Source organism: Wyeomyia smithii, chromosome 1 (assembly GCF_029784165.1).
Source record: "Wyeomyia smithii strain HCP4-BCI-WySm-NY-G18 chromosome 1, ASM2978416v1, whole genome shotgun sequence".
NCBI classification, from domain to species: Eukaryota; Metazoa; Arthropoda; class Insecta; order Diptera; family Culicidae; genus Wyeomyia; species Wyeomyia smithii.
The window spans coordinates 109,068,105-109,083,488 of record NC_073694.1 but is presented as its reverse complement, the minus strand read 5'-3'; the positions used below and the strand labels follow the sequence as shown (position 1 = coordinate 109,083,488).

Sequence of the window (15,384 nt, the reverse complement as noted above, 5' to 3'; positions counted from 1 at the left end):
TTCCAATAAAGAGAGCTAAATTTCATTTTTACCTACTAGAAATATAAAACAGGATTTACGCCTTGCTCTTTACCAGTCCACATAAGCACTGATGATGACTGTATGTCGCAGTCGAAATACGTATTTGTACGGACTAGTAATATTTTCAATATTTACTTCTCAAATTTCTAGTAGAGTTTAATGGAAACTTATAATTCTTTTTTCTGGTTTTCAGCAAAATTGTAGTTTATTGTAACTTAGCCATATCGGTGGCAGTTGTTAACTAACCATTTAAGCATGCATTGACGTACTTTGGATCAAATTCATTGCATAAATGTGTGTATTACAAGCTAGGGATCGAAAACGTAACCCGGGTTAAGTGCGCAAAATCTTGAATGCGAGAAATGCGAAAGATCTTGCACGCAAGACAGCTTTCAAGTTACGCAGGGAAAATAATATTCAATTTTTCCTGAAACAAAAATTCTACTTAAAACGTCTATAAACTGATAGAAAAGATCAATTTCACACTCATTTAGGAGTAATATCAAGCAGCGACCAAAAAAACTTGAAGCGATATATGTACCATTGGAGAAAATAACATTGATGGTGATATAACGAGATCGAAGAAAACTAGAATTTTCCCAGAACGGCCGGCATAGCGGAAAATTGTAAGTATGAGCGATTGTTTGTCTACTAGTGGGTCACCATTCCTGAAAATATCATTTTTAGGAATTTCCTTATAGTGGAGTAATAGTCGAATAAGTGACCTACACACGTATATGAGGCAAATTATTGAAAAAATCGAATTTTCCCAGAACGGCCGGCCTACCGGAAAATTGTGAGTATGAGCGATTGTTGGTCTACTAGTGGGTCACCATTCCTGAAAATACCATTGTTGGGAATTTCCTTATATTGGAGTAGTAGTCGAATAAGTGACCTACATGCGTATATGAGGCAAATTATTGGAAAAATCGAATTTCCCAAGAACGGCCGGCCTGACGGAAAATTGTGAGTATGAGCGATTGTGTGTCTACTAGTGGGTCACCATTCCTGAAAATATCATTTTCGCGAGTTTCTTTATAGTGGAGTAGCAGTCGAATAAGTGACCTACACACGTATATAAGGCAAATTATTGAAAAAATCGTGAGTAAGTTATTGAGACCAACAATCGCTCATACTCACAATTTTCCGCTAGGCCGGCCGTTCTTGGAAAATTCGATTTTTTCAATAATTTGCCTCATATACGTGTGTAGGTCACTTATTCGACTACTACTCCACTATAAGGAAATTCCCAAAAATGATATTTTCAGGAATGGTGACCCACCAGTAGACCAACATTCGCTCATACTCACAATTTTCCACTAGGCCGGCCGTTCTGGGAAAATTCGATTTTTTCAATAATTTGTCTCATATACGTATGTCACGTAGGTCACTTATTCGACTACTACTCCACTATAAAGAAAATTCCCAAAAATGATATTTTCAGGAATGGTGACCCACTAGTAGACAAACAGTCGCTCATACTTACAATTTTCCGCTATGCCGGCCGTTCTGGGAAAATTCTAGTTTTCTTCGATCTCGTTATATCACCATCAATGTTATTTTCTCCAATGGTACATATATCGCTTCGTTTTTTTTTTGGTCGCTGCTTGATATTACTTCCAAATGAGTTTAAAATTGATCTTTTCTATCATTTTTTTAACGTTATAGGAATTATTTTTGTCTCTGGAAGCATTTAATATTAATTTGCTCTGCGTAGCTTGAAAGCTGACTTGCATGCAACCGCGATGAAAACGTATGCTTTTTTGGCGGTACGCTCCAGAAGTAACTCTCGCAGATCATTTGAAACCCCAGCAATTTACAATTTTGGCATACTAACAAATTTAGCGGATTAGCGAATAACCCCAACAAAGTCCTAACGGTGCTAGCAGTTTGCTAACTAGCTGCGAAAACGCTTAATCTGCAACTGAAAATTAGCGTTGCTGATTAACGATTTAGCGTAATGTGCTCTCGTCTGACGATACTCAAAATTGTTTTGAAAAATATAGATCACGAAGAACGCTCATGTAAATAAAAGTTCAATCATGTATCACTTAGAGACATGTTCTGGATACCCTCATAGAAGTGTCATAAAATCTGCTCAGTGAGAACGGTTACCACAGATGGATAAAGCTCAATTTTTATATTTTTAAATAGGTAAATTGATCTTAAATAATTTGAAAATAATTGCTGACATTTACAAATTGGATGATGTCATTAAACTTTCAAGTAATTATATGCAATGTATTCCTCTATAAAAAAATACAAAACAAACCAAAGCTAGAACAAATCTTGTTTGCTTTTTTGGCACTTGCTTTTTCTATGAAGTTGTAGTTTCACAGTTCAACTAGAATTTACAATAAAAAATTAAGTTAAATTTGCGGCAATGCGGAACTCCCAGGTTAGATTGTTTCGAGATATTTTTGATTCGGATTATTTCAATTGACTTGTCATAAATAGGTATCTTTACTTGATTTGTGAAAAATCTGAATCTGATAAACCAAAAAAAAACAATATCGCAGGCTAGCCTGGAGGGCTTATAGCGGTCTCGATTAGTTGTTGAGAATTCGTTATTGTTATTGTAGTTATTGTTTTTGGCACATTTTTCATGTTGTAGAATAAGTACAACGATACGTCGTGCGCCAGTGCTGAGTCTAGAAAATTTCTAGCTCGAATAGATCCTTGTTCTGATCGGGAATCGATACCGACATCACAACCGTGTGTGGGAGAGCTAGCCGACTGACATCGCTCACCACAGAACTACGGGGACCACATCTATCTAAAAAATCTATATCTGATACTCTTCCTTGTATTTTAAAACTTACCTAAGCCGCGACGCCCTTTCTGGGAAGATATGTGAACAATATCGGTACGACCCTGGCCGCTTTTGCCGAGGCCCTTATTTTTGTCAAATTTCATTTTATCCATCATTCTTTGCGATTGTTCTGAATAAACACTGGCCGTACTATTCGGAGAATCAGTTCTTTGACAAAGATCCAACTCTTCTGGCTTGAGAAATTTGTAAGGAACCATTTCTAGCTTATCTGTTTTACGTTTCCGTAAATATTTGTATTCGTTATCTTTTGAACCTTCCTTGCAAGGGTTTAGTGCAGATGAACTACCATTTTGCAAATGCATGTTTCCTTTAAATCTCGACTTATCAAAATCCATTTTATTCACTACTTTACTAGCTACCCAAAAGATATTGCAATCGTGTTTAGTATTGTCGTATACGATATAAATCGTAATTTTTGCTACGAATTAGAATCAGAGATGCCAGATGTTTTTGAAAAATGTCTTCAACTGCTCGAAAAACCGGAAAAATGTGCTCGAAATCTGAAAAAAATCTATCCGTGATCCGAAAAAATTTCGCTCGCGCAGGCAAAAGTCTGTAAAAATCTGCACACATTTTAAGAAAATCTGCACAAATATAAGAAGACTCTTACAAAAATCTGCAGAAACCGTGGAAAAACTGCAAATATCAGCAAATCGATAAATATCTGCACACGGACTCCAAAAATCTGCGTTTTGCAGACAAATTTGCACATCTGGTTTCCCTGCGGACAATAGATCATTGCACGCTCATTCTGGATAACCCAAAACTGAGTCAAAACCTTATCAGTTTCGCTATAACCGTATGTACTCAAAATTGAGTAAAAGTTGTTTTACTCATTTTTGAGTACCACCGAATGTTATAAAAATTGAGTAAATATTACCCATATTATACCTGATGCGCGATGCGTAAAAGTTACTCATTTTCGACTCAAAAATGAGTACTTTAAGCTTCAATGAGGGAATTTCGGAAAAATTATCATTATTGGCTCGATATTTTTATATTCTGCATTCTTAATGAATTTTATTTAAAAAAAGGCTGATTTCAAGAAATTTACCTTTGTTCGCCGGGACACGAGAGATCTTTGAACTTATTCGCCGTATATCCAACCAACGAGTCCTGGTGAAAAAGAAAAATGGGCATTAGTTGCAGTCATTTATTTCAAATTATGAATTACCTACCGATAACAGCTAATTTTAAACATTTCTATTTTCTCCTTTTTTCAGACGGTTTGCTGTTTGCTTTTAATTGCAAAAAATGACAAAAACAACACGCAAGCACCAGTTACCCAATTTTAAGTAAATTTGCCGCCATGATCAATTTTATTCTACTCATTTTTTGACCACATAAAAACGCGACGCGCTAACGGACACAACACTTATTGTTCTTACAAACGTAAAAGGACAACAAAAAAATACCTTTTAAGTCGACCGGCTTCGGTCCCCGTGTGGACCATCTACTGGAGATTGCCCAACTGATGACATATAGAAAATTGCACAGCTTCATACTGGTACAGCCCCAAGTAACAATTATTGTTGCCTAAACATTTACTCGATCACTTTTATTAGGCTACAGTTGAACAATAACCGAAATGGAAAATAAAAAAAATTCTGTTAAATGGTTGTTCAGTTGAATTTGGAGAAATTATCCGACACACAGTTGTTTAGGAACGGCGAAGAGGGTTTTGAGCAACAACAGCAGAATATTGTATTCAACACTTGTTAAACCAGAGTTGAATAGATGCACCAGAAAACATTTATTAGCCTACTGTTCTATATGTGTTCGACCTGTGTTCAAATAAAATATTTATTAAACATTTGTTAAACCTTTGCTCGACTGCTGAAATGCTCTTAATAAATGCTTGTTTAATAATAATGTTTGAAAACGTTTGTTTCGCGTATTGGAATATACTTATGCAGCTCACGCTGAATAGTAGCGTGGAAAAAACGTTTAGTCGATATTTATTTAGCTATTTTAGCACACAAAAATGTAAAAATAAAGTTCGAAGAAATTAGTTGAACCATATTTTTTTTGTGGTAATATTTTTTATTATAATTCTCATTATTAACTTCATTAGCTTTTTTTACTTGGAAATACTACGGGTAGATTTTAATTTATATCGGAAGGCAACATCGTCACACCCCAAGGATCAATTATTGTTGCGTAAACATTTACTCAACCACTTTTATTAGGCTCGAGTTGAACAACAACCGAGATGGAAAATAGAAAACTTCTGTTCAATGGTTGTTCAGTTAAATTTGGAGAAATTATCCGACACACAGTAGTTTAGGAACGGCGAAGAGGGTTTTAAACAACAACAGCAGAACATTTCATCCAACACTTGTTAAACCAGCGTTGAACAGATGCGCCGGAAAACATTTATTAGGCTACTGTTCTGTATGTGTTCGACCAGTTGAATAAAATAGTCATCGAACATCTGTGAAACCGTTGCCCGACTTTTGAAATGCTCTTGTTAAACGCATGTTCAATAATAATGTTTGCAAACGTTTATTTCGCGCATTAGTACATACTTATGCAGCTAATGCTGAATAGTAGCGTGGAAAAAAGTTTAATCGACATTAATTCAGCTCTTTTAGCACAAACAAAATGCAAAAAAAAATCGATTTTTTTCATTAAAATTATTATTATTAGCTTTATTAGTTTTTTGCTTGTCGAAACGTTATGGGTAAATTTTTAATTTATATTAGAAGGAAATACCACCCTCTTAGAATTATCCTCTTTTGTTCAGTTTCTGTTGAGATACGAACTTGCGATCCATTGCTTGGCGGTCATCGATGAATGCATCTGAGCTAATCTGTAATATGACGTGTACTGTGTCTAAAGTGAATATGCTTCTAAACATTCTGGTCAATTAAATGTTGAACAGGCATTGCATAGCTGCTGGAATATTAGCTTTTTGCACACGCCTCTAAACAAAGCGTACCGACTAATTTGACATAATCAGGCATGCCAGATCTACAGAATAGTCAGCAAATTTTGGTTTTAGTTTCGTGTGCGGATGTAAGCAACTGTCAAGCCGTGCGCCGACATTGGTATTTTCTCTCTTCAATGATGTTTACGAAAATTTTTAATGCTCATCGACTTTATTTTTAACGTTCTGTCTAGGTTTCTGTGGATATATTGCTCCATATATACTTTTTATAAGTATTATATTATTCATTTTTATTGTTTTATTTTCTAAAAAAAGCAGCTTGAAAACAAGCAACATATTCACGACTACGAAGGTGCTGATATTTGTTTGGTTTTTGCATGAGAAAAAGAAGAAAGGAAATATTTTTGCTTTTGTCATCGTACACATTTTGACAATTGCATACGAGAGTTCGCCTAGGTGCAAAAAGTCTTTAAAATCTCTTTCAACTTCGTAGTCGCGAATAACAGTTACTCAGTAATTAACGATGTAGTGTTGTGTATCAGTTAATATTGGAAAAGATTTAGAAAAAAAATTGAATCTATTCTTTTGAAATTAATCGATTCACCGATTTAATCGATTAGCCTGGATCGATTTTTCTTATGTTGTTGTAACCTACCATATACTTCTCATATTTCGACAATAAATAATGATATTCTTGTAAATTCTGAAAATTGCACATAAATTTGCTGTTGCTGTTCAGTTTAAATTTTCTGGCATCCCTGGTCATTGCGGCATTGCTATGCCGCTGTCAAGTGTCAACATCTGTCCAGTCTCAGTTTTCATTGTTTTTCCGCGGTTTCAGCCTCCAATGTAATTCCGTTTTTTGTCTTTATTTACCAAGTTTTATTGAGTTACTTCGCAAAATAAACTAAGTTTTCGTGATGCAAAGTAATTGTGAATATGAAGTCAGATCAACCTATTCGCTAATTATCTTTCATCTACAGGAAATTTCTTCTGTGTGATACAAAGCCAGTGAGTGATAACTGTGGTTCCGCCGCAATGAATTGACGGAAAATTTCTTTTCTGACACCCTAATATAGCCGAAAATTGCGTCTTCCAAACCAGAATCTAACAGAGGTAACATTCCCTGTATATTCAAAAAAAAAGAACATTTCAACATTTGATGAGGCAGAAGAGGAAGATGCATTCCTATCTGACAGAACAACGGTCAATGGATACCTTCGATACAGCAGTGCCACCTAAGAAAAGGTTGAAAAGGGCAGCTACATCAATTCGAGAATTTGATATCAACCGTTTGCTAGAAAACAAAGGTTTGTACCCCATTATGTCCGAATAATGCTACATTTCTATTTTTGGGTACTTTAATGATGTTAGTAACCATTGAAAAAACGTCTGCGGTTAACGTTGATACTAATTTGGTCTGCAAACCCATAGAAGAATTTGAAACAGAGCAACCAATTGCTACTTCTTATATGCTACCTGGTTCCAATACTGCAATTATACATCGAAGCGAAGATCTTGCATACGACCCACTATTTGACCGCGATGGACAGGTGAGTAACTATATCGTCGGTTCCGTGCAACACTGGTACAACCCAAAAATAGTTTCGAGAAAAACGCGTTTGAAAATTAACATCGAAATTTTTTTTTCAATTTTCAAGAAAACTTTAAAGTTTATGATTTCCAATCCTTATCTAACACTTTTAGGTCTATTAAGCACATATTTTGAGCACGTTAAAATCTTTTTTACTAACTTTATAGAGAAATTTCGATTTGTGCAGCGAAAGCATTTCTATTCATAGCTCTGGTGATTTTGTGAATTTCGAAACAGGGTGTTGTCGGAGGCAAATTTACAGTATTTGGCATCGTTTGCCATCCAAAACTAAAAATGCAAAATTTTGAGTTGTGCCAGTGTTGCACTTAACCGACGATATGAAGACTGATGCATATAGAACGTTCCACTTTATATTATAATCACTGTATGTTTCACCAATCTGGCGGAGGGGATTCGGGAATTGTGGTGACCACCCTCGAATACAACCCTGGCTGAACAACTGGCTGGCTCAGTGTTCTGATGCAGAGAATAAATCAGTTTATAGTTGACTGTCGAAGAGTACACCTCGCGTTTTATTTACTAGCGTATCACCAGTCCCGTTAGCTTTCACAGTTATTTTAGTGGCGACGAGGAAATCGGTTTTTTCTTTCTTAGAAATTCGCGTGTGTACGAACGGTTTCGTTGGTTTTGCGACAGTGTTTCCGTAGCCTACGAACAGTTTTTTTCCGGCGTTAAGTTTGCTGGTGAAGTGGTTTCGCGGCGTTCAGTTTGCCGAAAGTTTGTTTCCCGCTGGAGTGAAAAGCGACAGAAAAATTAAAAAAGTTTTGCCCCGCCAAGTGTTTGCGGAGAGCTAGTGTTGAAAAGCGGTAGTAGTGTTTTTCCGCAAAGTAATAAAAATCATTTAAAAAAAAAAAAGTTTATCCTGGTAAATCAGGTTTGTTTTACTTTTAACAAGTTTTTTTATTTTAATCAAACAGGTTTGCGTCAACGACCACGTAAGTTTTTGCACAGTTTATCTTGTTTTAACTGCATGTTCAAAGTGCGATTGTAAGCCTTTTTCGACTGTTTAGCACGCAGGAGGAATTGCGCTTCATTTTGTTTTTTACCGTGATCGGATAGGCAAAAGAGCCATTTTTGATTTTGGCAAAGTTTATGCTGCACTACCATAATCAAACAGCAGCATATTAAAGTTTTGCATGTAAGTTCTGTTTGATTCAGCACTAACACTAATCATCGGCGGCATTTTTTTGTCTGCTTCATCGCACCGCCGAAACAAATCGTATTCTTGCTTGTGTTTTTCGTTCCGCACGAAGCGGAATAGGCAAAAGTGTTTTGTTGTTCACAGCTGTTTTTTTTATGTTGAGTTGTGTGGAGATCAAATTCAGTTTGTTTTGATTTGATCGCACCAGTGAAATATACACTGAAAAAAAATATTTTTGTAATTTTGCACACTAGTACAAGTTTTAGTTAGTCACTTTTTTTTAATTTTTTTTTCTTCATCATGTCAAGTATGCCGTTAGTGAATCAAATCGAGCCGTACGTTCCTGGTACTATTCCGTTTGCGCAGTTTTTGGAGCAGTTGGACTGGGTGTTTGCGCATCATAAAGTGGTTGATCCGGCGGAGCAAAGAGTTTCTTTTCTCGCTACCTGTAGCAGGGAAGTCTACAGCGAGATAAAGCTTCTTTTCCCTGGCAAGGATTTGAAAGCTTTATCGTTTAAGGAGATTACGGATGCTCTTAAAAAACGGTATGACAAGACGGAAAGCGATTTGATCCATCGCTACAGATTCTACAAACGCGAACAAGGGCCGAATGAAACAGCTGTGGATTTCATACTAGCTGTTAAGCTCCAAGCAGAGTTGTGTGAATTCGGACAGTTTAAGGATATGGCGATTCGCGATAAGTTGGTTTGTGGAATCCGCGATGAGGAGCTACAAAGGCGTTTGTTTGATGAGGACGATCTAACCTTGGCGAAAACGGAGAAACTCATCACGAATACGGAAGCAGCAGGAGAGAGGGTGAAAATAATCTCTCGAGATTCCAGTTCGCGCCGTACGAGCGTGTTGAACAGGCTTGGGAATCGGGACAATCGGTCTGATTTCCGAGATCGCTCGCGTGGACGGAGTCGTCAGCCTAGCAGAGGAAGGAGCAGAAGCCGATCAGTTTCGTTTGACCGTAAAAATCGTTCCACTTCAAAGTCACGAAATCTGTTTTGCAATTTCTGTCGTAGAAGTGGACATACACGTCGTTTTTGTTACGACTTGAAAAACAAGAAAAAGTCAGTGAAGTTTGTCGATTCTCCAGCAGCAAAGCCAAAATTGAACGAGTATCAAAAAAGTTTGAGACGTCGATTGAATAGATCCGTCTCGGATGACGACGACATGGACTGTTTGATGATATCATCAGTCAATAGAATCAACGAACCGTGTTTCCGTAACGTTTTCGTTGACGGCTTGCGGTTGAAGATGGAAGTTGATTGTGGCGCTGCAGTCTCCGTCATCAGTTTGGAGATGTACGAGGGAGAATTCGATCACATACCTTTAGAGGCGTGCGACAAGAAATTAGCAGTGATCATTGGCAGTAAGTTGAAGGTGGAAGGAGAAATAACAGTAAAAGTTGAGTTTAACGGCCAAGCGAAAACTGTTCAACTGATCGTTTTGCGAAGTGGAAGTTGCTTCACACCTTTGTTGGGACGAGACTGGCTGGATGTATTCATTCCTGACTGGAGGAAGGCGTTTGGAAGCAGCATCAATCAACTGGCAGTTTGCCCGGACCAGATTGTTGCAGAGATACAGAGTAAGTTTGCCAATGTTTTTGATAAATCTTTATGTACGCCAATTAAAGGGTTCGAAGCAGATCTAGTTTTAAAAGATCATACACCGGTTTTTAAGCGTGCTTATGACGTTCCATACAGGTTGAGGGACAAGGTTTTACAGCACCTCGACTGTTTGGAAAAGGATGGAGTCATAACACCAATTGATTCGAGCGAGTGGGCGTCACCCGTAATTCAAGTGGTGAAAAAGGACGGTGGCATTAGGATGGTTATTGATTGTAAAGTTTCTATCAATAAAGTTTTGATTCCTAATGTGTATCCACTCCCACTAACACAGGATTTGTTTGCTTCTATGGCTGGCGCGAAGGTTTTCTGTTCTCCTGATCTGTCTGGTGCGTATACACAGCTATTGTTGTCAAAAAGGTCAAGAAAAATCATGGTGATTAACACAATCAAAGGTTTGTTTACGTACAACCGTTTGCCACAGGGTGCTTCTTCAAGTGCGGCTATATTTCAGCGGATCATGGATCAGGTTTTGAAGGATATCGACGGAGTTTACTGTTACTTAGACGATGTTTTGATAGCAGGCAAGGACTATTCGGACTGTGTACGGAAGCTTAATTTGGTCTTAGAGCGTCTTTCTAATGCCAATATTAAGATTAATCTGCAAAAATGCAAATGGTTTGTTTCAAGTTTGCCATTCTTGGGTCACATTTTGAGCGACAGAGGTTTGTTGCCGTGCCCGGAAAAGGTCGAGACTATTCGGAAAGCTAATATTCCGAATAATGTTTCTGAACTGAAGGCATTTTTGGGTTTGGTTAATGACTACGGGAAGTTCATACCCAATTTGTCCTCACGCCTCAGCTGTCTGTATCGTTTATTAAAAAAAGACGTTAAGTTTGTCTGGGACTCAGATTGTAGTCGAGTGTTTGAAGACTGTAAACAGGCGTTGCTGAGTTCAAAGCTGTTAGAGTTTTATGATCCGAGGAAACCTGTTGTCGTTGTAACAGATGCATGTAGTTATGGGTTAGGCGGCGTAATCGCACATCAAATCAAGAATGAGGAAAGACCTATTAGTTTTGTTTCTTTCAGTTTAACAAATGCACAAAAATCCTACCCAATTTTGCACTTAGAAGCGTTGGCAGTTGTTAGCACCATCAAAAAGTTTCATAAGTTTCTTTTTGGCAAAAAGTTTACTGTGTATACTGATCATAAGCCATTGATTGGAATTTTCGGGAAGGAAGGAAAAAATACGTTGTTTGTGACGCGTCTGCAGAGATATGTAATGGAACTGAGTATTTACGATTTTGACATTGTTTACAGGCCGTCAACAAAGATGGGCAACGCAGATTTTTGCTCACGATTTCCTCTTCCTGAAAATGTTCCTTCAAGTCTGCAAAAGGAATACATAAAGAGTTTGAATGTTTCCAATGAGTTTCCGTTAGACCATGCTTTGATTGCGAGTGAATCACAAAAAGATCCGTTTTTGCAAAAAATTGTTTACTACATGAAGCATGGTTGGCCACAGAAGTTAGATCGAAGTTTTTTAGATGTATACGCACAACACCAAGACTTGGAAGTAGTAGAGGGTTGTTTGCTATACCAAGACCGTGTCGTTATTCCTGATGATTTGCAAAAGAAAATTCTGCGTTTACTACAAAAAAATCACTCAGGAATAACCAAAATAAAGCAGATGGCCAGAAGAACAGTTTATTGGCATGGCATGAGTATTGACATTGAAAATTTTGTTAAAACTTGTTCTGTGTGTTGTCAAATGAATGTTGTTCCAAAGCAGGTACCACATTCTAACTGGATCCCTACAACAAAACCGTTTACCCGCATTCATGCGGACTTCTTTTATTTCGACAAAAAAGTTTTCCTGGTCATTGTCGACAGTTTTTCAAAATGGCTTGAAGTTGAGTACATGAAGTTTAGTACAGATGCCAGGAGTGTGAAGTCGAAATTTATCAGCGTTTTTGCTAGATTTGGGTTGCCGGACGTAGTTGTTACGGACGGAGGACCGCCGTTTAATTCTAAAGAACTTGTTGATTTTTTTCAGAAACACAGTATCAAGGTTATGAAAAGTCCTCCGTATAACCCCTCGAGTAACGGACAAGCAGAACGTATGGTAAGAGTGGTAAAAGGTTTGAAAAAGTTTTTGTTGGATCCGGAGATGGCTAGTTTGAACACAGAAGATCTGGTGTCATATTTTTTGTTTGGTTACAGGAATACATGTTTAGAAGGTAGTAGTTCTTTTCCTTCAGAGAGACTGTTTAGCTATAAACCCAAAACGCTGTTGGATTTAATCCATCCTAGGAATAGTTTTAGGAATCATCTGACGAAGCGTGATAATGTGGATAAATCTGTGTATAGCTATAATACCAAAGATTATCATAAACCTGACTGGATTGACAAGTTGCGCCCAGGAGATCTAGTATACTTTAAAAATTTCAAACCTACTGACATTCGACGATGGCTTGAAGCAAAATTTTTAAAACGTGTTTCCTTAACAACTTTTCAGGTTTCCGTCGGAGGTCGGGTGTATCTGGCGCACCGCAATCAGCTGAAGCTGGTTGGAGCTCGCAGAAATCGTCACGGTTTGATTTTTGCGAGGGAGGAAGGAAGGAGTGTGTGTTTTTTTTTTTAGAAATACGCAATGGGGTCCTAAAGTTTTAAACGGTTTTCTGATTTTTATATATCAGCTGGAAGAGTGCAACTTTCTGAGCAAAACGTGATTTTTAAAAAATGTTTATCATTTTCCTTTGATTTTTAAATGAAGGATAAAAATCTGCTCGAAATGCCTTAAATGACAGTTCTCTCATATACCGTACATGGGCGAAACGTCATCTAAGACCATTCGAGATTTTTTTTTATTCTTCATTTAAAAATCGAAGGAAAACGATAAACGTTTTTTTAAAATCACGTTTTGCTCAGGAAACGCGGCTTTTTCAAATGATATTTAAAAACCGGTATAGCTTTAGGACCCAATAAACCTATTATCAGTATATTTTGAAATAAATAGCTCACAACTATTTTTTCTTTATAAATCCAAAATGCGGTTTTTATTTTAGGCAAAAATGTCTGTTTATCAAAAATAATGTGTTATGTGTTAAATGTTTTGCGAGGGTTGATAGCAAATAGTGAAACCCAAACGTATTTGTAATAAACTTCTGATCTAACTCCTAAATCTAATCCAACGTTAGAGAGAGTATGAAAGGGTAAGAGAGTAAGTAAGAGAAAGAGAGAGTAAGAAAGAGAGAGAGTAAAAAAGAGAGAGCGAGTAAGAAAGAGAGAGAGAGAGTAAGAAAGAGAGAAAGAGTGAGAAAGAGAGAGAGAGAGAGTGAAAAAGAGAGAGTAAGAAAGAGAGAGAGTAAGAAGGAGAGAGAGGGAGTAAGAAAGAGAGAGGAGGAAAGAGAGAGAGAGAGAGAGAGAGAAAGAAAGAAAGAAAGAGAGAGAGATAGCTGACGATTTTATATAATAATTACACTGGTCAACACAGGTGTGGTCTTAAAGTTCAAATTAGAAAAAATAAGAAAGATTATGAATTTTTAGCCATTGCTGTGAATTTTGGTGCCCCCAGCTACCAACATTTTTTCAGAGATTTACATGAGTTTTCTAATAAACATAACATTGAAGCGACGGACCCGGTGAGTTATTACTATACGAACACTCACGTAAATAAACCCGTTTTGGTAATGGCTAGGAGCACCAAAATTGACAGGAATGGTTAAAAAGCTTTAATTTTTCTAGAGCATCTATTTCGAGCTTTAAAGCAACATTTTTTCGCTTTTGTCGACCAGTGTATCATGCTGTTTAACTTAAAAAATGTGTATAACTTTCTCAACATATCTTTTGACTTTTTAGAAAAATTTTATGATGGAAAAGATAAGTAATGTGGCAAATACGGTCAATGGGTAAAATACATGCTACGAAATTGTCAAGAGTATCAATTGGAGCTTCAACGTCAAATTGATGGAACCTTTTCTAAAAGTCAGTCACGAGGAATTCCATGAAACGTTGTGAAGCCGCTGCGCTGCTCGACAGTTCACCGGAGATCAAAGAAAACATCACTTCTGTTGCAAGTAATCAGTTTTCTATATATTCATGTATTTTATACCTTTTTTACCTGTTGATATGTTTTTAGTTGCTGAATGTATGACCACTGATGATACGGGAAAAAAGAACGGAACAGCACAAGAAAACAGCGACACAGAAGAGGAGAGCGATCGTGTTGAATATTGCGTATCGTAGTTCTAAGTTATCTTCAGTTATTTTTTTATTCGATACCAAGCTATCTGTAATTCGTTAATCTAGATGTAATTAAAGACTAGAACCTGGGCAAAACAGGTTCAACACCATGTATTCCTGTTGAATGTAAGAAATGAAATGTTTATGTTTTAATAAACGACTCTTTCGGGACTTTTTTCATTGCACATTGTATATTTTTTCTTAATATTAGTTTACATTTAGCTAACTAAATGTTCGCTTAAATTATTATTACCATTAGAGCAACCTTTGGTTTACTAATAAACAAGATCATTACCCAACAGTCACGTGAGTTGAGTACCAGCTTATTAATCTTTTGTTTTACCGAAATCCGTCTATTAATAGCTTAATAAGCTATAAAATTACAAAACTCTTTGCAAGCAATTTAAAAAAAAAAACTTTTACTTATTACAGTGTACTGTTATAAACCAACCATACGACGCGTTTAGAAGGATGTTTCACAAAACTAGTGATCTAACGTTCGCGTCTAGAAGAACTGAAGAATTGCATGTAGAAAGATTTCAAACTAATGTATGCAGCACTTGAACAACACTTGCAGAATAACAGTTGCCGGGTTGCCGTTTGATACGTTCAAATAGTTTATATTAAGCGATAACGCCACTGATGAATGGAGCCCTTTAAAGCGCCGTTACGCAGCACATAGATGTTAGTGTTGCTGGTAATCTTTTGCAAACGCTTAAACAACTTCCGTTAAGCTAGAGTTCCATTGTTGGATAAGTACATAAACAAAGAACACTGGCAACGTTTGTACAACAAATAATTCAACGTGTTGTTTATTCAGCACCGGTTGCTTCTACACTGCTTTTGTTCGACATATGCTCTCATAACGGCTTCCAAATTGTTTCTTGGGAAGCCTGTAGTACACTCTTTGACCGAGCGTCAAATATTTGTCACTTTTTGACAGATAAGATAGTTATTTGTCACTCTCCAATTTTAACATGAGGCAAACACGGGCAAACAACAACCATTATGTCAAATAAATTTGACCATCATGTCAGAAGGTCAAATATTTGACCATTAGACAAA

General features: G+C 36.9%; 1 protein-coding gene and 1 long non-coding RNA gene across 2 annotated transcripts; both read left to right on the top strand.

The window, feature by feature from the left end:
• The first annotated feature begins 8,809 nt into the window (after nt 1-8,809).
• On the top strand, nt 8,810-13,293 carry LOC129717068 (uncharacterized). Its single transcript, XM_055666911.1, has 3 exons — nt 8,810-10,094; nt 12,593-12,698; nt 13,275-13,293. Exons 1-3 carry the CDS (start codon nt 8,810-8,812, stop codon nt 13,291-13,293), a joined length of 1,410 nt encoding a protein of 469 aa, XP_055522886.1.
• A 326-nt stretch (nt 13,294-13,619) lies between these two features.
• On the top strand, nt 13,620-14,640 carry LOC129731973 (uncharacterized). The gene is made up of 2 exons (XR_008729130.1): nt 13,620-14,153; nt 14,216-14,640. It is a non-coding gene; the product is annotated as an uncharacterized LOC129731973 (long non-coding RNA).
• Nucleotides 14,641-15,384: the final 744 nt, after the last annotated feature.

Excerpts from the sequence above, each read along its gene's own strand:
- LOC129717068 (XM_055666911.1), top strand. The coding sequence starts at position 8,810 with ATGCCGTTAGTGAATCAAATCGAGCCGTACGTTCCTGGTACTATTCCG. Across the intron at positions 10,095-12,592 it reads GATTGTTGCAGAGATACAGA|GTTTCCGTCGGAGGTCGGGT; the intron begins GTAAGTTTGCCA and ends ACAACTTTTCAG.